A 26,079-nucleotide genomic window follows, 5' to 3' on the forward strand; every position below is an offset into this window, starting at 1 on the left:
AGGGGCACAGGCGGTCAAGGAAAGAGTGGGAGGGTGGATCCTGGGCAATGACTGGGGCACTGTTCTGGATCATATGCTCAAAATGTCTGCTTCTGGTCTCCTTGATTTCGGGAAGGGCCAGGCTGAGCAGATTAATGGGAAGACAATGGGTGTTGCTGCTTAGACCATTTTCTTTATCCTTTCTCCTGTAGGTGCTCAGCCGGGGAAGTCCCCCAGGACCTAGCCAGGGGAGGCAGAGGACGAAATGGCTTCCTGGCCTGCTGAGCTGTATGAAGGCCCAAGAAACAGAGGGTAGCACGGGAGTCTTTAAGGCCGTAGAGCCTTGTGCCTGGAGGCTCGGAGAAGAGCCCTGGCCCCTCAAACAGGAGGTCCTGAATGGTGGCCTGCATCTCTAGGGATAACACCGAGGACTGCAGCCAGGAGCTGCGCCTCATGGCCACCACAGAGGCGACCACCCTGGCCTCTGAGTCCATAACATCCCAGGCCGCATGAAGGGCCCCACTCACCACCATTGTGCCTTCGTGCACTAAAGCGGTGAACTCCTGGGCTCGGTCCTGTGGGAAGGCCTCCTTGAATTTGTTAAGGGAGTCCCACAGATTAAAATTGTACCTGCCTAACAGGGCCTGGTGGTTACACACTCGAAACTGCAGGTTGGCAGTTGAATAAACTTTTCTGCCAAACAAATCCAGTCTCTTGGCGTCTTTGTTTTTTGACATGCCACTGACTTGGCCCTGCCTGTTCCTTTCATTATCAGCGGACACAACCAGTGACGCTGCTGGAGGGTGTATGTACAAATATTTGAACCCTTTTCCAGGGATGCAGTACTTCTTTTCTGCCTTCTTTCTGTGCTGGATTCGCTGGCGGTGCCCTAGGCGGCTTGTTCGAGGTGGCCAGGGAGGACTGGTGGAAACATGGGACTGGGATTACAAGCACGCCCGCCGGTTCCAGTATGGCCACTGAGCGGGCCACTGTCCAGGCTGCCATGCCACTACTGCAGGTGACATACCGGTCTCGTGGGTCGGTGGTGACTTACGGCTCCTTGGCAAGGGGCTGAGCTCCAGGTCCGACTCAGACCATTACTCTTCTGGCGACCAGGGCAGGGCTGTCGAACCCCAAGTTTGATGATTGACCCTGGTCGGTGACCGGTGAGACATGGGCTAGGATCAGTGTCTGGCCAATGAGCAGTACTTGGGAGGTGGAGAACGGTGATGTGATACAGAGCGATTCTGTCCTGGGTGGGGACTGATGTCTTGGAGACCAGGGTACAGGGACCAGCGCCTCAGCTCTGGTGTCCCATGCCTAGTAGGGGAGAGCATGGCGCTGGGGACCTGGACCTTCTGACCGGAGACTGAGGGTGCGGTGCCGTGGTCCTAGGCTGCAGAGATGGGGATCTACACCTGCCGTCCAGGGACCGAGGGTGATCCATTGCCCTATGGGGCAGTCCCAAGACCAGCTTGCCCTTAGGTGCTGGGGTCTTGGCTGAGTCAAGCACGGCGTTTGCAGTGCCGGTTGGCCTGCTTGTTCCTTAGCTGCTGGGGCCACTTGGGAAATGAGGGCTGTAGGAAAAGCCAGGTCTCTTGCCGTTCCCGGGAGTTGGAGTCGGATCCTTGGCCAGGTTGGGGGCTCAGACTGCAGTGGTACGCCCATGAAACCCTAGAGTGGGCACATGGCCTGTCATAGGTCCTTTGCTTGAAGCCTCTTTGCCCTGTGGTGCCAGGGGGCTCTTCTTTTGCTGCTTCTTAGGCACCAGCGATGGGGAACAGTGCCAGGCAGACCCCGGTGCTGGCAGTGCGCTCTGTACCGATGCTGAGGTGCTCAGCGTGGGTCAGAGCGGGAGGGCTCCGACGCAGGACGAAGCGCAGCCTCCATGAGTAGGGCCCTCCAGCAGATATCCCATTCCTTTTGGGTTCTAGGGCAAAAGTTTTTAGAGATTCTGCACTTGTCCTTTTCAAGGGACTCTCCTAAGCACTTCAAACAGATGTTCTGGGGGGGGGTCACTAATAGGCATCGGCCTGTTGCATGACAATCATGGTTTGAAGCCTGAAGAACTGGGCATGCCCCACTCTGGAGTGAAGTCCCAACCGGGACTCTAACTACCAAACTAACCTAACACTTAACTTAATGATGAAATAAGTACCTACAAAGTATATACAAAGACGGACAATGGGCTGTAAAGAACCCCTAATGCTCTTGCAGTGCAAGATGAGGCACTTCGACCAACTGTCACGGGAGGTAGGAAGGAATTGAGAGGGCATAGGGTCGGCAGCACCTAATATTTCAGTGCATGAGTGAGGCACTCAAGGGGGCGCCATAGCCAACCCTGCGGATACCACTAAGGCAAAAATCTCCGACGACTGTGCATGTGGGCACGCACACACCTAGAATGGAATCAACATGAGCAAGGGCTAGAAGAACAACTTTGGTTGGCTTAAAAGTTTACCTACCAGTGATACTGATGGTTGACAATGGAAACATGCCTATAAAGTTGATGCTTACAAAACTTTCATGAGCATAATTTTCTTCTGGTGTTAGCAATAATACAAGCTTTAATTAAGGCTATTTTACACAGAAAATATGTTTAAGCAATGTTTTCTATATAAGGATTACTCACTTGCCTAGAAAAATCTAAAGGCGGCTTTTTTAATTTAATAGAATAGTCATTTTTTTTGTATACAATGAAATTGTTCTGCAGCATTAGTCAGTAGTTCTTCTTTTGAAATGGATATGGTCCAAAGTCTATCTCCCTATCAAAAGGGGAGAGGGGAGGAGAGATGTAAGAAGAAAGGCCCCAAAGTTATGAGTTACTACTATTTAATAATTGCCCAGGCATCAAGGCTGTTTAAAAAAGATGAGACAGAGGGCTGAGAGAGAAAACTCAAGATCTAATGGTAAGATTTCTTCAGAGTGTTTGAGAAAACAGAGTCTCTGGAGCTTTTCACAAGAGTGTAATTTGGTACAGCTGTATAAAGTTCCCTTTCTTCCCCCCTTCCCTCATCTGTGAATGAATTAATTAAAAAAAATGATATCAAACAATAAGTTATTGTATGATGTGCCAGATACAGTCATGAAAAACAGGGAGCTTGATGGAATCTAATATTATGATTAAAAGAAGTTATATGTATAAAAAGGAAGTCAACTACAAGCAATACAGCTTTGGGCAAAATAGTGTAACCTTTAATGACAGGTTTAACCTCATGGGCAATCCTGTTTAAAAAAAAAAAAAAGGGATTGCATTCATATTGATTTATGAATGTGATCAATGGCTCGATGTCTAGTTGGCAGCTGGTATCAGAGTGCCCCAAGGGTTGGTCCTGGGGCCGGTTTTGTTCAACATCTTTATTAATGATCTGGATGATGGGATTAATTGCACCCTCAGCAAGTTCTGAGATGACACTGAAATGCAGGGAGAGGTGGATATGCTGGAAGGTAGGGATAGGGTCCAGAGTGACCTAGACAAATTGGAGGATTGGGCCAAAATAAATCTGATGATGTTCAACAAGGACAAGTGCAGAGTTCTACACTTAGGAAGGAAGAATCCCATGCACCGCTATAGGCTGGGGACCAACTGGCTAAGAAGCAGTTCTGCAGAAAAGGACCGGGGGATTACATTGGATGAGAAGCTGGATATGAGTCAGCAATGTGCCCTTGTTGCCAAGAAGGCCAATGGCATATTGGGCTGTATTAGTAGGAGCATTGCCAGCAGATTGAGGGAAATCATTATTTCCCTCTATTTGGCACTGGTGAGGCCACACCTGGAGTATTGCATCCAGTTTTGGTCCCCCCACTACAGAAGGGATGTGGACAAATTGGAGATAGTCCAGTGAAAGGCAACGAATATGATTAGGGGGCTGGGGCACATGACTTACAAGGAGAGGCTCAGGGAACTGGGGTTATTTAGTGTGCAGAAGAGAAGAGTGAGGGGGGATTTGATAGCAGCCTTCAATTATCTGAAGGAGGGTTCCAAAGAGGATGGAGCTAGGCTGTTTTCAGTGGTGGCAGATGACAGAAAAAGAAGCAATGGTCTCAAGTTGCTGTTGGGGAGGTCTAGGTTGGATATTTGGAAACACTATTTCACGAACAGAGTGGTGAAGCACTGGAATGGGTTACCTAAGGAGGTGGTGGAATATCCATCCTTAGAGATTTTTAAGGCCTGGACTGACAAAGCCTTGGCTGGGATGATTTACTTGGTGTTGGTCCTGCTTTGAGCAGGGGATTGGACTAGATGACTTCCTGAGGTCTCTTCCAACCCTAATATTCTATGATTCTAATTTAGTGACAAGTAAAGTAATAGTAGAAGTAAGACTAATATTTGAAGTGATCCATGTTTATGCTATCAAGTTAGTGAAATACACCAGGGCTAAAAAAGGTAGTACATAAAGGAACTGAAACCAAGTAGTGTGTTTATAAGGACACTTGATCACAAGTGGAATAATTAGAAATGTAACTGTTGTATTAATAATGCACAGACTCAGATCAGTGCAAATGCCTCACCATTGTAGTTAAAACAAGAAGATTTATACAGCTGTTCCAGCCTGCTTGAGACTAACAGGTCTTAAAGCAACTTAGCTTTGTATAATGGACTGTTAAAACAAGTTTAAAAGGCATAAAGAACATGGAGGGACCTTGTATACATTATACTAACTTTAAACTGGACATTTCAAAAGTGAGCAAGGTGCTGATGGAGAAACTGCAACATGAGCAAGCAAAATTTCAAAGTTGGCCAAGGAATGCATTAAAAAAAGGGGCTCGTGGAGATAAGTTGCAGACTGGAGCAAACCAGACGGTGTTTGAGATATTTCCCAAGATGACTGTACCAACAGTTACAGCCTAACTTGTCTTACACAAGCTGGTGCAACAATATGTGTTGCACAAACAGACTGGAAAATAAGCCCCAATTGCAGTGTCTCTCCTTGTTTTATAACAGGTTCCAATCAAGATTTTGTACAGTAGCTTAGAAGTTAAACAAGTTACCGTTGTTAAGTAAGATAGTTTTCAGAGTAGCAGCCGTGTTAGTCTGTATCCGCAAAAAGAAAAGGAGTACTTGTGGCACCTCAGAGACCAACAAATTTATTTGAGTATAAGCTTTCGTGAGCTAAGGTGCCACAAGTACTCCTTTTCTTTTTAAGTAAGATAGTGGAACACGGTACATGTGTCTACTATAGTTAAGGGTTTCATATTGCCTGTCAAGCTCTAGGTGCATAGACATAAGACAGAAGCGTAGAAGAATCTTGAAATTACATTTCGTCTAAACAGTCTGCCATAAATATAGGAGTTTATGTTAGATAGTTGGGAATGTGAGTCAGATCCTGGGGCTAATATAATCTGTGAGGAAGTAGGTTAAAAGGGTTGATGTCTATAGAACTGTTGGGAGAGAGACTTTGGTGAGTTGGCATATAAGTAAGAGACTAAATTGTCTTGTGCTTTAGCTTTGAATTCTCCCTGTTCCTGTACCACCCCGTTGCCTTAGCAACACCAGAGTTGACCTGTTCTCTCGTTTATGTTGACCAAACCATAGTCCAATATTATTTTTATCTTCTTATATCCTAAACTATTAGGTGTGATTGTGAAGGGTATTTAATAAAATTCTTCTAAACTAAATTTAACACTCATGTCCTTTTCATTAGTTAAGCAATCAAAATTAAAAGAAAAACTTACAAAAGATGGTACTGGTACTCAGTTAAGCAATTACTTAATTAAGGTTTGTTTTATACCCTATCTTTCTTTTTGTATCATATCTTGTAGATTTCTGCACTCAAAGTTAGCCTAGAATTTTTTCAGTTTCCCCTTAATCCTGTCATTTCTATTTGTGTCCTACAGAACTTCATAACTATACTTCTCATTGTCCAGTAGTTCACCAGCATTGTCAGTACTTTTGATATACAATGCCTTCCCACAACCCTCTTCATTTTTTTTTATCCACTATACAGATTGTATCAGTTTATATGGACATTCACCCCCTCTCCCCCTCTCTCTCACATACACACACGAGTACTATGGTACTTTTTAAAGAGTGTGTTACTGTGCAAGCCATAATTTTGAAGCTTCTGACTTTTGTGGGTTTAAGTTCTGAACCATTACATATATTAATGAACCATCATGTAGACTCTCTCTAGATGTATCCAATGGATCTATCCAGTTAATTGAACTGGCAATTTGATTTTTTATTAATTAATGCATATTATTTAAAAAGTGCTATTTTACACAGAAACTCAGATGAGATGCTATTAAGATGCAATTACTATATAACAAATGTGTTTTATAGAGAATTATTTAAATTTCACTGCCAAATTTTTATCCTAGTTTGCTTACAAAAAGAGATTTCTTAATACTTAATGAGCACTTTAAGTAGTTAACCAAGATTTTCAGTACTGAGGAAAAGTAGTACACACTAATCCCCAAAAGATCAAAACATCCTACAAAATATTTGAACCAATTAAAATAGGTTTAGGCAGTTGATCAGTTCCATCTTTTTACCATGAGAGCAGAATAGAACTTTGAACCATTAAAACCAATGTTCTCCCGAGAAACCAGTTTCTTTTCCCAGCATACTCCAATACAATTTCTGCTCAGAGAGTCCAATTCAGCAAAGTATTTATGCATATGCTTATGTAAACATGGTTTAAGTCCATCACTATGTGCAGTAGCAGCACTTAAGCATATATTAAAGTTTACCTAAGATTCATTGACTACAATGGGACTTAAGCACTTTGTTGAATCAAGCTTCTCAAATATCCCTGTTCACAGTCCCTCCTCAACATCTCTCCTCAATGCTTCCTTCACCCATACTTCCTCCTGTACTTAAACAGTTTCCATGTTCTTCTCTGCAAAGTTGTTTTCTTTATTCTTCAAATCTGCTCTTAAAATCATGTCTTCCTGGAATTGTTCCTACACAGTTCTCACAGATAATAACCAGACCCTCCCTTAGCTGAACTGTTATCCTCTCTCATCTTGCCGTGATTAGAACTTGTCTAAATGGGAAAGTTTTTTCAGAATGTAGGCTTCCACTTTAACTATTCATGAATAACTATTCTGAAAGAGTAAGTCCACACTCCTTTGTTTGTGTGGACTTAAGCTACTTCTTTTTGAATCACTGCATCCAACACTTTCTCAAAATAACCATACAGCGTTCTGGACAGACAACCTATGGAGCAACGTTCTGCTACTAGATGCTTTGCATTCAGGGATTTTTCTTGTGGGGCTCTGTCAGATACCCACCAAAAAGGCACTGGAATTTTGGCACTTGGGGTCAAACTATAAATTCCCATGATTCTTCTCTTGTCATCCAGTAATTCATGAGCCCGTGCCATTTTCAAACTGCTGAACACCATGAGCCTGAGCCATTAATACAAACAAGCTAATGCACATGCATTGGCAATCACACAACTGAATGACTTGGGAGACAGGTATGGTGGTGCTGCAGTGGTACAGGCAGGAAGAGGAGGATGAAACCGAGCAGTTTCTGTACATCAACTTTTTTTTGGAGAGGCTTCATTCGGTGGACTGTCACTTCTGGGCTCAGCCGATTAGCACTGAGTGGTTGACCAGGATAATGATGCAGAATTGGGACGACCAGCAGTGGTAGCAGAACTTCAGAACTCTATGGCTCTGATCTTGCAATTCATTGCACCTGGGAACACTGCTGTACCTGCATGCGTGAATTACAGGATTGGCCTATGTTTATACAGTACAGTGTAAATTTATGGTGCTACATAAAGGATTATTAATAATATAATGCAGGGTATTATGACCAAAAAAAACCCCAAACAAACAAACCAATGGTCCAGAGCTGTTACCCTGCACAAAGTGAGGAAAGATCCACATCTGTACTATATTGAATACATCTTCATCAGTTTATGCGTAAACTGATTTTACTCCAGTCAGTCGTCATCCTACCTGTATATACTAATGGTACACAATCTACATATGGACCTGGTTGTGTGCAACCATGGTAAAATTAAATGATTGCATAGTATGGGCACACCTATTTCCATCTTGCAAAATTCTACAGGCTTGAGAGTTTGTCCCTATAGTAAAAATGAGAGTTTTAAGTAACGAGGCTTTTCTATTAAGGCCCATGAAAAGGTCTAACCCATTCATTGTTCAAGCGATAAAGAACCATATTAAGCTGTGGGATACGTAATTGCAATTTCCATTATTGCACGACACAGAATCTTTCATATTTGTTTATAATATTGCACAAAATGAATACAAACCCTATGCTTGCTAAATGTGTACCTACCAGGATTTATCAAATAGTTTGTCAAAGAATTTATCTGATGAATTCTGCAATATTTTCAAGCTTTTTTCCATTACTCATCCAGCTCTAATATCTATCCATGTATGTATGACAATGCCACAACAAATGCATATACATATACAGCAAGCAACATAACTTTACTGCCTCAGATATGCACTCTTTCCTAAAGTATGCAAGAAAAATGCTACACAAATTTGTCTGAATACCAAACTGTGTAACAGTCCCATATCAAGAAATCATACACCTACTTGTGTTCTAAACTTGCATATTTACCTGCATACTTTATCCATAAAGTTACCTGCAAATACCCATTTAAAAACCACAAATTGCTGTTCACTAAACTGAGATCTAAAAATATTTGCTCATTTAAATAGTTAATTGTGCATTTTTATAAAACTACCCAGTATACAGTATTTATTAAAAAGTTCAACACAATAATTTAATATTTTAAAGATTATTGTTAATGAATTAAATATCTGAAATATACATCCATAACACAAAGTCATAACCTACTAACCTTCCACAAATGTAGAATTAGAAGGACTTAATTATTTAAACCCTGGTAAAATACCAAATATTTATTTAAAACCTTCTTCACAAATCCATATAATCTCTATTTTGAGAACAGTTTGCTCAGTCTGCCTTTTTCCTAGCATATACATGAATGGATTTAATATTCTAAGTCTGACTTTTGACATTCCTAATTAAACAGACCATTTTAATAAATGATTGTAATTGCTATTAAACTAATATACGTAAAATGAGCAGCAAACTAGCACAATCCAATATATAAGTGGAATATTTATAATTATAGACTTTGTCAATAATAAAGTGCACCAGCTGTGCACATATCTGACTTGCAAAAGAAACAAGAATGCTAATCAGTTCATTAGAGGCTTCTAGGTTGTGATATTTAGTGACAGGATGTAATAGCTGGCTTGTCCATGGAGCATAATTGTACTCAGGATGAAAAATTGTTTCCAAAGAGCACCATCCTTCCTGTTTCAGATTTCCTGCTGGCTGATTTTTATGAGCAGCATACCTTTCAAGACATCAGCATCATTCAACTTCCTCTGTCACAGAAATAAAAGTAAAGATAGGTCCAAACTTCATCATGCTGCGTAGAATTATCTAACCTTTACATCAAGTCTCCTTTGCTTTAGTAATTTATTTTAGCTCCTGTTTTCCTGAAAGTGAGCTTCTTTAATTAGCGTGCTCACAGGCATTACCAGAAACCATACGCATGTCTACTGTTCCTAAATTACTGCCTGTCTACGGCGAGAGTTAATAGGTGAGGCTAACTACTTCACTTAACAGTATTTACTGATCAAAATAACAGTTAAAATGTCACATTTGGATATTCTAATATGGGAAAATAATTGGGAAAAATGGTCATGACATGTTCTGTACCAACAAACTTATTCTAAAGTCAAACAAGACCAAAACAGCCCAAAATATATATGACTTAAGGAAATCAAAGAATATGCTACTCCTATTACAATATACTATTTTAATTGCCTCTCAGAGTAGTAAAAATCACATTGGTGTCTAAATTATTAGTGGTCTCAAGGATAATGCTTTTTAATATATTGACTTATCAAATATTCATAATCTAACATAAATGTATCAAAATACATTAAAATAAATCCTTTATAAGAATAATCAATATTAATCCACCAAAAGAAAAGTAGCATGATTCTACTTCATCACATGCTTGTCTATTCTCAGGAGCTCAGCACCATAATAATGGGAGCTATATAAAATCCTGTTTAGTATTCTATGCCATTTAAAATTTGCTATCGAAAGGTTTTACAAATAAAAATCCTCCCCCATTTCCCTGTTTGCTCAATAATTCTCACATTCTGATTGCTTGTTTTCCTCTTGCCACGTTGTATATGTTACATATTCCCTATCCACCACAAGTATCTAACACCAAACCCATTTGTGCATAAAGCCAGCACTTCCAACAAAACATTTCTGTACATTAACTTTTCACTTAAAATTATTCTCACTCTTGTCGCTGTGGGGGAAACTCTTCTGAATGGGAATGGAAGCAGTGTTATCCCTTGAGTCTTCAGACACTGAAACAGTAGCTCTGTGAAGGTGTGAACTATGCCACTTATCTCCATGGTTAATTCCAAAGCATAAATGTTATAATTGTCAACACAGTTAACTATTTCAGTGTTTATCACTTTAACAGAAACTTCCAACTAATGTGAGTTTTTTTAGACGGAAACAAATGCTTCCCATCCTCTATCAGTTTAAAGTGAATGGCTGAACAGAGGAGCCTTGCAGTGCTGTCTTTCTTGCCCTTGAACCTCTGAATGAACCCTTGCACAACGGAGTGATGAAAAAATGGTTACCTACCTTTTCGTAACTGTTCTTCGAGATGTGTTGCTTATGTCCATTGCATTCTAGGTGTGTGTACACAGTCAGAGATTTTTGCCTTAGCAGTATCTATAGGGTTGGCTGTGGGTGAAGGAGAATATAATATTAAAGACGTCGTCAGACTCCTCCGCTAGCTTCTCGACCTCCAAGTTCAGGTTGGCAGCTACCCTTTTGAGCAGGGCCTGGTGCTCCATGAAGTTGTCAGGGGAGGGAAAGGGGGGCAGCTCGTTTACGCGGGGCCCGCCACCACTTCGTCCGATGACGACGAATATGACTGCTTCCCCTTGCTCATTTGGGGATGGATCCTTCGGCGTGGGGGTCCACTTTGTCACCCCTGCATTGGATTCGGCACCGTGCTCTGACTCGGGTGCCAGCTGCAGCTTGTCCAGTGCTGCCTGGGAGGAACAGTGTGAGTATGGGAATGGCATAACAGGTACACCCCACAGGTTCCAGTACTTGCACTGAGCGAGCCGTTGCCCCTGCCTCCACGCTGCCGCCGCAGGAACCACACCAGTCTTGCGGGCTGATGGCGATTCGCCTTTTATAGGCGAGGGGCTGAACTCTCCTTCAGGCTCAGACCACTGTCCTTCTGGTGACCAGGGTGGCGCCATAGATGCTTGAGTCTGTAAACTGACCCCCATCGGCGACCGGTGCCGCGACCAGGAACGATCCCGCACCGGGAAAAGAGGAGGGGGAGCTGGGGGAGGGCGACCGCATAGGCAATGGTGATCTGTGCCGTACTGAACTCTGGAGGGAGGCCCGACGGTGCCATGGGTACGAGGATCGATGTCACAACTCAGGTGTCCCATGCTTTGCAAGTGGAGACACTGGCGTCAGGGACCTGTGTCTTCTAATCGGGGATTGAGGCTGTAGTGCCAGGGTCCAAGGCTGTGGTGATGGAGACCAGCGCCTGCAGTCCGGGGATGAGAGATGTTCTGCTGCTTTAGGGGGCAGTTCCATAACCGGCTTGCCCGTAGATGCCGGGGCCTTGGCTGGGTCTGTTGCCTGGCTTGACATCTGCGGTGCCGGTCGCCCTACTTGCTCTTTGGCCACCGCACCCACTTGAGGCACAGATGACCCTACTAAGAGCCGGGACCCCCTGCCACTCCCAGGAGTTGGAGGCGGGTCCCTGGCTGGACTAGAGGGTCCAACTGCAGCGGTACACCTGAGCAGCTCCGAGGTGGCCATGTTGTCCAAAGCCCCCTTTTCCTGCAGTGTCAGCTGCACGATGAACATGGCTTAAAGCCTGGGGAACGGGACATGCCCCACTCTGAGGTGAAGTCCTAGCCAGGACTAACTCCTAAACAAGTACTCTAACGCTTAACTTAAAGATCTAACTAAGTACCTATCAACTAACAACAAAGGAAACAGAACAATTGACTGTAAGAACTGCTAACACTCTTGCGATGCAAGACAAGACACTCCGATCAACCATCATGGGCGGTAAGAAGGAACTGAGAAAGCATAGGGTCAGCAGCACCTAATATACCAACAACTCAAGAGGGTGCTACACTCGACCCTATAGATGCCGCTAGGGCAAAAATCTCCGACAACTGCACATGGGCACACACACACATAGAACGAATCGACATGTGCAAATACTTGAAGAAAAACTACTTTCTGCACAGTTTCCTTGCTACTACTTAGCGTGGGAGAGAGGACCGGAAGACATAAGACTTCACTAGGATTACTTACCCCCAACTCAGAAGAGTAAATTAGGAGTGCAAAAGGTGTTTCTCCTGAATTTTTGCACTTTGATTGCAAGGGGTTGCTGTTGGGATTGAAAGTAGTTGTTTCTTTCTCTTCCTTCCTCCTCCTGCTTTCTTGCCAGCTGTTTCCCTTATGGCACTTGGGAGGGAGGCAAAGAGAGCAGCTACAGAGATAAGACGTATATAATAGAACATGGACATCAGAAGGTAGGAAGAAATGGATCTGCTACTAGAGCCAAGTTTTCCCCTAAGGGGAAGAGAAAGAATCAGAGCCATTACTTTTAAATAAACATGAAAAAAAGGAGTTTTGTCAAAAACAAATGAGGCAGAAGCTGTCTTCATGGATGAGTTTCATAAGCTGAGACTATCAACAAACTTGAAAAGCTTTGCAGGCCACCTATACAAAAGTGGACAGAATCCCAGTGGTAATATACAACTTGAAGAGAACAAAACACATCTAACTGGAATGGCCCTCTCCTATTTCTATGTTCTATATTCAAGGTGAAATAAAATATGGCTTACCATGCTCCTTATAAAATTAGTTTTTAACACTCTTATTGTAATATGTTCACCTTTTCACTCAGCAAAAAAAGTTTTCTATGTTATGTACAAAATTCAGAATCATTGCCATTTGGCAATGTTGTTTCCATATTATGCATTACAGGTCATTTTTTTTTATTGTTCTGTATACTTAGTCTTTGAGGAAAGGAGAGTTAATGTTTTAAAATATGAATGCTGCAAACTAGACAAAGGTTCTGCAAATAAATTTGAAGAGTTAAGTAAACGTTAGACAAGCCCTCATAAGATATTTAACTGTCAAAAGGATATAGACATCTTTGTCACAAACTTGTCACGGATATCATCGGGAGGGGGAAAGATCTTCAAATCCTTCTCAAGCTGTTGAAGCTGCCTTTCCATCTGCCTCAGGTTCTTCTCCAGGTTTTCTGCTGAGACTAAAATATAATATATTCATTTGCTCAACATCTCAATAAAGAAAAACTGGTAAGTAATGCCTATTTGTAAAAGATTTTTTTTTATACCAATAGAGCACATATAATTCTGAAATGGAATTGTATCAGATAATCACAGGACAGGGATACTAGTTCATTGTGCAATATTTATTTTTTCTCAATTACACAATTTCCTCACTGTGATTAGTTGTACCCATTTTAAATAATCACTGCATTTTTTCCCTCAAACATGCAGTATGCAAAGCTGTATATTCTGATTGGTTCTTAATGAGTGTCAGCCAATGCAAAAGCAGGGTTTTGCATTAAAACCAAAAGTTTATTTTTAAATTACCTGTACTGTGAAAATACCAATCTCTCTTCTCTCTGATTAATGACTATATTAAGAAAGTTCAAGATATTTCCTTGCAATAAAGTTGCTCGCCTTAGCTTCACACTTCTGAAGAAAAAAAACCCTACTTATATTTACATGAAACAAGGAGAGAATTCGAATCCCCAAATATAGAGAAAATAGAGCTATTAAAGAGCTGAAAGAGAATTTCCTTTAAATAAACAAGCCAAATTTCTGACCCATTATTTCCATCCCAATTCAGATCTGAAGCATGATGTAAACTAAGAAACATTTGTTATTCTGCGGGAAAGTGCCCTGCCAATCAGAAGGGAACAACAGGGTATGTGGGAGAATGTTAAGAGGGATGAAATGAGGGGAGAGGAGAAATATAAAACATGCACAAGTTTTACTTGATCAGGAACAAAGCAATAATTGCCTTTCAATTGTCTGGCACCCTAGTTTACATTTGGAATATTTAATTAAAAAATGTCAGTACAGTAATAAAAAAAGCCAGTACAGTACAGTATAGTTCCTGATAGCTTGGTAAATCATAACCTGGGCTCATATGAATTCATACAGTCAAAGATATGGTTATCACATCATACACAGGAAGTAAGTAAACTTTCGTAAACATTCAAATGTTCTTCATAAGAATAATAAGATAGATTATAAATAATATACTTGAATATTAGTCTGGAAATATTGACATTGTATAGTTTTTCATTATCAGCTTGTTACACTAATTACAAAACCTAAAATTACTTACAGTACTTATTAGAATTTCATATATATTTTACCTATGCAGCTTCTGGGGGGGAAATTCTGAGCCTACAGAAGTCAATGTGAATTTTGCCATTGATCTCAGTGAGGTCAATATTGCAACAGTGGAGTCGAATGCAGAGATGAATAAACTTAGAACGGTTCATAATACACAGAAGTGATCAGAATATGGGCCACATTCACTGGCTGCATATGCTTTCATAAAGAGTGGCAGTCTCCTTCATGAATTATCACCCCACATCCTCATCTCAGTGACTACGAAGTAATGATCACCAGTAGGTGGGCTGATGAATACTGGTAGTTAGAGAGACTAGAGCTCTGCTAAGTGTATATCTACACATAAACTGCTGCTACACATAAAGTGCTTCAGTGAAGAATCATAGAATATTAGGGTTGGAAGAGACCTCGGGAGGTCATCTAGTCCAATCCCCTGCTCAAAGACACTAGACATAGACACTACCTATGTCAACGGGAGGGCTTCTTCAGTCAGCACAGGTACTCCACCTCCCTGAGATCCAGTAGCTAGGTTGACAAGAGAATTCCCCCATCGACCTAGCGCTATCTACACCAGGGTTTAAATACGTCGCAGAGGAATACGGATTTTTCACACTCCTGAGTAATGTAGTTATACCGACCTAATTTCCTAGTGCAGACCAGGCCTCAGTAATAATGCTGACATGCGTGTGAATTAAGCTCTGTGTCTTCACAAATTTTAGAAGCAGGAATATAATAAATCCATAGTTTAATGCCATGTTATAGTTCTACCAGCAGAAGAATGCAGTCCTTCAGGGATAGATACATAGTGAAGCAGACCGATCCAAGTAATCATCTCCTAGGAAAGCAATGTTTGATATGATACAGAGAAATTCCTCTGGCAAAGACTTAGGTGACCCTCCCAAACCATGAACATATCCCAGCAGGAGCTAGCTTGAATTATTCTGATATATCATAACTTATCTCTCTCAGGACTTTGTTGAATTTAGTGAAGGGATGGGAAACAGAAAGGGAGGAAAGCTGTGAATGGAAACATCTCTCCTACAGAAGGATTATATGGAGTGGAAATATAGGGTCAGATTCTGTGCTATGTATCCAAGAGCAAAGAATCTGCAGCCCAGAACTTAAGCCACCTTTGCTACCTCTAAATCCCAGACTGTTCCAAGGCCTGGAGAGCCCACTGACAATACAGACTGGGGGGTAAGGGGTGTGTGTGTGTGTGTGTGGCGGGGTGGTGGTGTGTGTTCTTCCCAGAGTGCTCTATTAAGTAGAGTGCTGCTTGCAATCTCTGCAGCACTATGGGCAGCAGTCCAGCCCCTGGCATGCCCTTCTCACCTGCCTCTGGTACACACCTCATGCTGCAGCTTGCAAATGTCACCTCTGGAGGCAGCCTTTTGTCTATCTACCACAGTTCTTTTGCCAGCGGAATTGTACCCCAGAGGGTTACGTGGATTTTCAGGACCTGTTACACCATTCTGACTCTTTTAAGTGGCATAAAGGGGCTGAAGTAAGAGTGAAGATCTTACCCATAGGATCGCTTCCTTCTCTGAAACAAAACTGAAGATATTTGAACTGCTCCCTAGAAACAATGCCTCTCCTTAGACCACATTTTAGAAAAATGGAATCCAACACCTAGTATAACAAAGACCACTGATGACACGAAATTAATTCTGTCAACCTGATACTGCATTCACCTCTTCTAGCTTATGAATACTGGAAATAAATAAGACAGCACATAGAATAATTCAGAGAATGCCAAAATATATTATTGACATAGTACAGAAAAACAGAGCACACTAGGTATCTGAAGTAAAATATAGCTGCAGAACTACGTAGAAGACTTATCTCGGAATGACAAAGGAATTAATACTAATAATTAAAAAAACAGCCATTGCCTGTCAGATAGTCTAGAGCTCCAACACAATGACGGGGATAAGTATTTCAGAGACAAAGAACCCAAAAAGGTACAAAAAACACCCCACAACGGCCTGAGATATCCATTAGCAGCAACATGATAGGAGCTGGTTGGATAAAAGTGACTCACTGAACACATTAGAGGGAAGGGCCTGACAAAAGAGAATTCTCTTTCACTTTCTGCTAGGATAATCTTTTTCCTCAGGGACAACAAGGGGAGTGTATTCTTTTCAGGCTTTCCTGCTCTTTATCTCACTCTACCACTACCTATACCAAATGTTTCTAAAATTGTTACGAGCTCCCAAAGCTCTAACCATGTCACTCTTCTGAACCCCTGTGGTGGTTTGCCCTTGCCTTCCACATTTCTCTATTATATAGCTACAATATAAGTATTTAAGTTAGCTTTCTTATTTGAAAATAGTAATAATACTCTGCTCTCACCCAGTCCATTCACATATTGAAAACACTGTACAAACATGAACTTAATTAATTCATCACCATATCCCTGTGAGTCAGGAACAAGTAGCATTATCCCCATTTTACAGCTGTCGAAACAGAGCAGTGAAAATGACTTGCCAGGACGAGTACAAATTGAGAATAAATAATCAAGAGTTTTTGGTTCTCAGTGCGGTGGTTTAGCCACTAAACAACATTTTTATATAGAATGTAACTATTAGATAAATTTTCCAATTTAATTGTTCATTCTAAAACTTCCTGAAAGATTAACTTTTGCAGACTTTTCTAAATTAACTCTCAATGTCAGAAGACTGTTTAGAGGCAGATGGACAAGCATTCAAACAAAGATTTGGGTTCAAATAGTAAGGTTTTTGTTTCAAAAATCAATCTCCAGCACAATGTATTTCAGTATCACATTATCCCACATGAAATACATGAAAATGGAGACTTTGTTAACTTGCTCAAAAAGTACACTTTTCCTGTTTAGAGTTTAAGTTCAGCATTGAATGGTGTATTTATATTTGTATGTATATGTGTGCATATATGCATGTGTATACACACACACACACTTTACATTGCTATGTATTTCCCAACATGCCAGCTATTGATTGTTTAATGATGTACATGTTAACTGGAAAAATATTACATTGCATAGATTGTGAAACACAGATATTTCAATCTGTTCTCAAACTTTGCCAGAGAGCTTCTTGTCTCAAGTACTAAAATTTTCAAAGAGCTGCCTTGCTTGGTCTGTTAAGATCTGAAAATGTGGTTACATAGGGCATAAATGGCAACTTGCTGGGGCAGGGGCAGGGAGGGAGAGAGACAACCTTTTTTTGCCACCAAATGATTTTCGAAATAGCCTCCTAAGTCCAAGGAATGGCTTTCAGCTATTTAATACTTTCAAAATCAGTACCAGTTTTGTTTGTTTTGTTTTGTTTTGTTTTTAATCCTTCCATAAGAATATCTGTTTCATATGCTTTACAGCTGAAGTGACCTCCTTGTACAACTACTGCATATGTGGAAGAATATCTAACCTGCTAAATCCAATTTTTCCTTGCATACATTCAGTAACAGCACATTACAGATTTTCTTACGGCAGATTATTATCCCATTGCCCGATTGGCCTATCAGCAATTAGTTTCTATTACATTTAAAATGATCTTCTATTTCTGGATATCTGATTCTCAACTTTTGTCTCCTTTTCACCACTACAAGTAATTTATCTTCTACTCTTTTATTATTGTCTCGGAGGCATATAGAAACATTTGCCACTATTTGGTGAATTGTACAAATAGAATTCTGTAGTCAAATAAAAGTCTGAAGTCCTTCTTGGGACCCTGAAACAATTCCACTGCATTTTCCCAGCTATTATATGGGCTGATCAAACACCCACTGAAATCATTGCAAGCTTTCCCATTGACTTCAACAGGAGTTGGATCAGAACCATAGTCTTTAATTTTTGCTACAATTTCATACTATCCTTCTCTTGTTCATAGTCCCTTCTAATTTGGTTTGATCACATTATTATAAGCAGTGCAAGAACACTACTGTGATTGAGGTTGCCGGGGCACCAAGCACAGCATGCCCCCTCCTCAGTTCCCCATGCCTCATGCCTCCCTGCCCCCAAAGCCTCCACATGGGCCTCACCCAACCATCCTTCAACGCCAGTCCCGAAGGCCTCTCCAGCTCCCCCATCCCACCGGTCACTTTCCCTCCCCAGTCCACTTGTTTCTGCCACATTCCGGCCTTCCCCAGTTTCCCAAGGCTGCTATCTAGAGTCTCCTTGGTCCTCCCACTACCCGGACCCTCTTTCTTGCCCCGACCCTCTGCTATCCCAGCCTCCAAAGGAGCAGCACACTGCTAGCTGGATCGTAGTTCAATAACTTCACCTCCTGGCTCTGAGCCCAAAAGTACTCACACACTTGCACACTCACATCCTGCTTTACTGCCTAGATCCCAGCCCATACCCATTCCTCTTCCCCCACATCTCTGCTACCTTGCTCAATTGGGAGCACAGAGGTGGGGGGCTTAGCAGCGGTGCCAGGTGGCTCAGGCCAGTCCCATGCATTCCCGTTTTCAATTTAGGGAAATATGGTCACCCTAGCAGCCGTGTATTCCACTTAGGTGACTCACATGCAGTACCCAGAGGAGGTCGGGCTCGGAGTCTATTTAAACAAGGATTGCAGAAACAGCTTCCCTGTTTGCATCTATTCTGGACACCACAATAATGGCATAATTGTTCGCAAACAGATGTATCGATGAACACCTGGCACCTCTGCAAATGTCCAATATTGAGACATTGCTTCAAAATGCATTGATTTGCTTGTGCTCTCCTAGAATGGGCGTATACCTGTTCAGGAGGTGTAGCCGAAGCTGTTTTGTATGCAGTGTTGATGCAGAAATTTATTCACTTAGAGATTATCTATGAGGAGACTGACTGCCCCTTTATACAGTCTGCATATGACACAAACGGACAAGGTGAAGCCCAAAAGGGTTTAGTCCTGTTCAAATAAAAAGGTGAGACAACATCTGAAGTTCAATGCATGAAGATACTACTCCTCCGGGTATGAACATGGCTTTAGGAAAAAACACAGGCAAATACACTGCCAGGTTCAAATGAAAAATTTTGGGTGAGGCCGCAATACCACTGTCTTTGGAGAACTGTATATAAGGAGGCTCTGCCATCAAAGCCTGTGACTTGCACACTCTCCTTGAAGAGGTCATTGCCACGAGGAGATTTTGACAGTTTTTTGACACAAGAGAGGAAAGGGACAGGATGCCAGAGGCTCAAATGGAGGTCCCATTAGAGCCGTCAAGACTGCTTTAAGGTCCCCCCAAAGGAACTGGTTCCTACACTGGCAGATGGAGATGAAGAATTCCTTTTAAAAATCTTGCTACCATGGCATTGGCAAACACCAATCTTACATGAATAGATGGATGAAAGTCTGAGATTGCTGTTAGATGCACCCTCAGCAAGGTAAGTGTAAGGCCCAATGACTAAAGATGCAGAAAATACTCTAAGATGTCCTGGATAAAAGACAGTGTTGGCTGAACTTCATGGGCCAATGACCACACTGAAAACTGCTTCCATTTTTGCTAAAGAGTCCATTGTGGTAAAGGGTTTCCTACTATTGAGTAGGACCTGTCAAATAGCCACTAAACATCACTCTTCCTTTTTATTTGCTGCAGAACAGCCATGCAGTGAAATACAGGGAGCTGAGCATGGGATGCTAAGTGTGACCATGATTCTGCATGAACAGGTCAGGATGGAGAGAAAGGGGTACGGGAGACTGAATTGACAAAGTGAGAAGGTGTGGGAAAACCAACACTGCCTCAGCCACGCTGTGGCAAAGATGAACTGGCTTAATCAGCTTTCAGTTTGAGGATAATCTGTGAAATGATCAGTATCATAGGAAAAGCATACAGAAGAGCTGGTTGCTAGCTGAGGTGAAAGGCGCTGGTCAGGGAGCCTGGACCGAGGCCCCCTCAGAAGCAACACGATAACACTTCCTGTTGTCTCTTGCAGTGAACAGGTTGATCATTGGGATGCCCCAAGTTGCAAAGATGACTCAAAGAATGCTAGACATCAGTGACCACTCATGACTCAGGTAAAAATTCCAGCTGAGATGGTCCGTGAGATGATTCTGGACCCCAAGCAAGTGGTTGGCCATGAGAACGATACTCACTCTAATGCAGAACTGCCACAGACTGATTGCTGGTTGGCAGAGAATCCTGGAGTATGCTCCTCCTTGCCTTTTCACATAATATATTTTGGAGCTCTGGTTGGTAAATATGTGAACCACTGAACCCTTGAGGCAGTCAAAAAAGTGTGACAGGAATTGTAGATTGCCTGAAGCTCCAGCACATTGATATGCAGTGAAGCTTCCTCCTCTGACCACAGACACTGAACCTTCAGTGACCCCAGATGTGCTCCCAAACCTAACAGGGACGCATCAGTGACAACAGTCCTGGGTGGTAAGGGCTGGATGAAGGGAATGCTTTGACATACATTCCCCTGAACCATCCACCACTGCCAGGAGTGCAGGATCAACACAGGGAGGCAGACCAACTTGTCCAAGGAATGAAGGATTGGATGGTAAACTGTCTTCAGCCACATCTGAAGAGGGTGAAGGCATAACCTAGCAAATTGAACCACCTGCAAGCATGCAGACATATGGCCCAAAAGCCTCAGGCCTATACAAACTGTCATGGAAGGTTGCAACTGCAGACCAAGACAAAGGCAGCAAATCATATGAAAATGCTCTGTCTGCAAAAAGGCTCTAGAATTGGTAGAGTCTATTAGGGCTCCAGTGAACTTGATTTTCTGAGTGGTTGACTTCCCAGTGTTTGGGATGAGACCCAGACAGTCGAGTAAGCACAGTGTAATGCAGTTGTGGGCAACCTGCGGCCTGCATGTGGCCCGTCAGGGTAAGTCGACTGTGAGCGACGAGACATTTGAGGACACTGACCGTCCACAGGCATGGCCTCCTGTAGCAGTGGTTTGCCATTCCCTTGAACCACCACAGAAATCTTCCGTGGCTTGGGAAAATTGCCATGTAGAAATAAGTGTCCTGAAGGTCCCAAGCAGCAAACCAGTCGTTCTAACATGGGGAGGAGAGTTGATAGGGTGACTGTTCAGAACCTCATCTATCTGATATATTTGTTGAGGTTTCAGAATTGAGAATAGGTGGATTTGGGAACCATAAAAGTACCCGGAATAAAAATCTTGACCTCAGTGCTCCAGAGAAAACTCCTCCACTGCTCCCAAAGCCAGTAAAGAGCATACCTGATTGACAAGCAGTATCTTGTGAGGTGGGTTCCTGAAGAGGGACAGGGAAGGAGGGAAGGGAGGACGTGTAGAGAGGAACTAGATAGCACAGTCTGATCTGACAGTGCTTAGGATCCAGCTGTCAGTGGTAACTGAACCCCAAACATTGAGAAAGCAAGCTAGTCTGTCTGTCCTCAAATGAGGGGGTGAGGAAACAGGGTAATGGAAGAATGGACTGAACAACAGCTGTGAACAGACAAGTCAAAATGGGGGTTCTGGGGTACTGGGGGGAGACATGTAGACTGGGCAAACCCAGAACCTGAATACCTCTGGGACCACTGTCTCTTTCTTGGGTAGTCCTGCTATCTCAGAGGAGGGAAAGCGTGCTCAGAGTGTTCCAGGCAGTACTGCTGCTGCTGTTGATGACTGCCACGCTGGTGTCTTTGCACTGCTGATATATATACCCTCAAGGAATGTAGGGTGGCCCTAGAATCCTTGAAGGAGTGCAAAGTTTCATCAGTTTTGTCCAAAAAGAGGACCCGAGCATCAAAGGGCAAGTCATAGAATCTCAGGGTTGGAAGGGACCTCAGGAGGTCATCTAGTCCAAACCCCTGCTCAAAGCAGGACCAATCCCCAATTAAATCATCCCAGCCAGGGCTTTGTCAAGCCTGACCTTAAAAACTTCTAAGGAAGGAGATTCTACCACCTCCCTAGGTAACACATTCCAGTGTTTCACCACCCTCCTAGTGAAAAAGTTTTTCCTAATATCCAACCTAAACCTCCCCCACTGCAACTTGAGACCATTACTCCTTGTCCTGTCATCTTCTACCACTGAGAATAGTCTAGAACCATCCTCTCTGGAACCACCTCTCAGGGAGTTGAAAGCAGCTATCAAATCCCCCCTCATTCTTCTCTTCTGCAGACTAAACAATCCCAGTTCCCTCAGCCTCTCCTCATAAGTCATGTGTTCCAGTCCCCTAATAATTTTTGTTGCCCTTCACTGGACTCTCTCCAATTTTTCCACATCCTTCTTGTAGTGTGTGGCCCAAAACTGGACACAGTACTCCAGATGAGGCCTCACCAATGTCGAATAGAGGGGAACGATCACGTCCCTCGATCTGCTGGCAATGCCCCTACTTATATATCCCAAAATGCCATTGGCCTTCTTGGCAACAAGGGCACACTGTTGACTCATTCCAGCTTCTTGTCCACTGTCACCCCTAGGTCCTTTTCCGCGGAACTGCTGCCTAGCCATTCAGTCCCTAGTCTGTAGCGGTGCATTGGATTCTTCCGTCCTAAGTGTAGGACCCTGCACTTGTCCTTGTTGAACCTCATCAGATTTCTTTTGGCCCCATCCTGCAATTTGTCTAGGTCCCTCTGTATCCTATCCCTACCTGCCACCGTATCTACCACTCCTCCTAGTTTAGTATCATCCGCAAATTTGCTGAGAGTGCAATCCACACCATCCTCCAGATCATTTATGAAGATATTGAACAAAACCGGCCCCAGGACTGACCCTTGGCGCACTCTACTTGATACCGGCTGCCAACTAGACATGGAGCCATTGATCACTACCCGTTGAGCCTGACAATCTAGCCAACTTTCTACCCACCTTACAGTGCATTCATCCAGCCCATACTTCTTTAACTTGCTGATAAGAATACTGTGGGAGACCGTGTCAAAAGCTTTGTTAAAGTCAAGAAACAATACATCCACTGCTTTCCCTTCATCCACAGAACCAGTAATCTCATCATAGAAGGTGATTAGATTAGTCAGGCATGACCTTCCCTTGGTGAATCCATGCTGTTACTGATCACTTTCCTCTTGTGTAAGTGCTTCAGGATTGATTCCTTGAGGACCTGCTCCATGATTTTTCCGGGGACTGAGGTGAGGCTTACTGGCCTGTAGTTCACAGGATCCTCCTTCTTCCCTTTTTTAAAGATGGGCACTACATTAGCCTTTTTCCAGTCGTCCGGGACTTCCCCCGATCGCCATGAGTTTTCAAAGATAATGGCCAATGGCTCTGCAATAACAGCCGCCAATTCCTTTAGCACTCTCGGATGCAACGCATCCGGCCCCATGGACTTGTGCACGTCCAGCTTTTCTAAATAGTCCCTAACCACTTCTTTCTCCACAGACGGCTGGCCACCTACTCCCCATACTGTGTTGCCCAGCGCAGTCTGGGAGCTGACCTTGTTCGTGAAGACAGAGGCAAAAAAAGCATTGAGTACATTAGCTTTTTCCACACCCTCTGTCACTAGGTTGCCTCCCTCATTCAGTAAGGGGCCCACACTTTCCTTGGCTTTCTTCTTGTTGCCAACATACCTGAAGAAACCCTTCTTGTTACTCTTAACATCTCTTGCTAGCTGCAGCTCCAGGTGCAATTTGGTCCTCTATAGCCTGTTGCATGTCTGGAGCAATGCTCAAACTTTGCAGCCAGAATGTCCTTCCCATGGTCATCACCGAGGCTATCACTTTGGTGGAACTATCTGCCACATCTAGAGCAGACTGCAGCAACATTCTGGCCATCAAGCAGCCTTCAGCAACCCATCTGAAATTCCTTCCTGGAGGTTTCAGGCAGCTGGTCTGTAAATTTAGACAGTCATTCAATTTACAAATACATATTTGGACAACAGTGCCTACTTGTTTCCGAATCCACATTTGCAGGGAGGAAGAGGTGTAGATCTTTCTACCCACTAAGTCCATCCTTGTCCTTGTCAGTGGACTTAAATCTGCCCTCTCAAACTGTCATTCACCGCAATTATGACCAGTGAATTAGGACACTGGTGCGAGTAAAGCTACTAAAACCCTTCATCAGGACAAAGTAATGCTTCTCGAAACACTTCACAGTAGTGCTACAAAGAACCTTTACAGGCTCTAGGAGTGCAATGTTAATAGGAAGGGTCACTCTCCCAAATGCAGATGGCTGCAGGATGTCCAACACCTCTTGGCTAGTCTCCACCTGGATTCCCAGGAAAGTAGCTAGGTGCTGCAAAAGGTCCTGGTAAACCTTGAAGTTCTCAGGCACTGAATGCCAGGAAGTCTAACTGTCCAGGGTCAATGAAGAGACAGTTAACTATGCCAGTGATGGCGCCTGTTCCTGAACAGGGACAATTCTGGAGTCTCTGCAAGACGGAGGAAAACTGGTGCCTGAACTTGTGGTGGCGTGACAGCCCCAGTCACTCAAGTTTCAGGTGATCTTGTCTTAGAGCAAGAAGAGGAGTTTAACCTCCGTAACAGAAGAGCATCCCATAAATTGCATGGAGCATAAGGGTAAGAGATTGGTGGCCAGTAGGCACCAGGCCAGGGGCTCCTGTTCCAACTGCAGGAAGGCTGCTGATCTTGACCTGGATGCCGAGAAGTTTCAGGGGATTCTGGGGATAAAGGTGGAGCCAATCCCGAGGGTGTGAGCAACCAGTCCAACTCATCAGTCATCCAAAGTGAGAGAGGGATCCATGCTGACTGTGAAAATGGTGCAGCCAGCACCATGTAATCCTCAGTTGTCTCCAGGACTGGCAGCAGCATTGGTAAGGATGTCAGTGACAGTACCAAAGCTGCTGATGGTGCTGAGGTGTAGGGTGGAGAGCACGACCACGGTAACATTGGCAGTGCAAAAGTGCAGTGCTGACAAGGAGTTTACTTGTGCCACGCCCAGCATCAGACTCACTTCCACAGTCTGCAGCAAGGGAACATCAGGATGCAGTTCCAACAGACCAAACGGTTTAGTGGCCTGTCCAGGCAGTGAGGCTGTGGATGCATAGCCCTGGTGAAGTCCTGGATCAAATGAGAGCAGAGAAAGGCAGATGAGGTTCACTGACACCTGATATTCCACTGATGTGGATACAGTCGGTGCCACCATCATCCTTGCTGGTGCTGGATTCAAAAGGGCCAGAATACAAGTTGGCAGTACGGCGTCTGTTACATCCCTAGGCAGTACTGGGGAGTGGTTGGAAGGACCCGCTCCATCCTGTGTGCTGGCATCAGCCATATTCTTCCTGGAGTAGGAAGAAGAGTCTCCACAAGGCCTGGTGAGGTTTTGATTGGTCTTGAGACCTTTTCTTTGGTGCTCTTGAAGAAGAGTGGTTTCTGCACCTCTTCAGAGAGGTGGCGGCTGCGGAGAATGAACTGTCACCATTCATTGAGATTGGCCTCCAATCCAACACAGGCCTCAGTACTGAAGCAGGTGCTCCTTCAGACGAAGGTCTCAAGCCAGAGTCTGATACCCATCATTTTTTTTCTCAGAAACAGTGTAATTCTGTATTTCATTAAGCTATACTGCAATGTTTCTCCAGAGTTTATGCTGGCCACTTTGGCATGAGTAAGAGCCTCTCATAGTCCAATTCCTCTTCCAATCCCCAAAGCCCCTACTATTTGGTTATTAAAATGTTTCATTCTGTAGAACCCCTGCCAGAGCCCTGTGGACTGTAAGTGGTTCATGTCCTATGTTAACGTGAAGCCAAAAAAGAAAGTTTGTTACCTCTCTGACACAATTTCATTTTTAATTTACTTAT

The 26,079-nt window shown here is 43.2% G+C and overlaps 1 protein-coding gene across 1 annotated transcript in view; it reads right to left on the bottom strand.

Moving 5' to 3' along the window:
- DIAPH3 (diaphanous related formin 3) overlaps nt 1-26,079 on the bottom strand; it is a 531,747-nt gene that overhangs the window by 165,172 nt on the left and 340,496 nt on the right. The window contains exon 23 of the mRNA XM_077806852.1: nt 13,183-13,307. Coding sequence (XP_077662978.1) covers nt 13,183-13,307 — 125 coding nt within the window. The remainder of the gene's footprint in view (nt 1-13,182; nt 13,308-26,079) is intronic.

This window comes from Eretmochelys imbricata, chromosome 1, assembly GCF_965152235.1.
Source record: "Eretmochelys imbricata isolate rEreImb1 chromosome 1, rEreImb1.hap1, whole genome shotgun sequence".
Lineage (NCBI taxonomy): Eukaryota > Metazoa > Chordata > Testudines > Cheloniidae > Eretmochelys > Eretmochelys imbricata.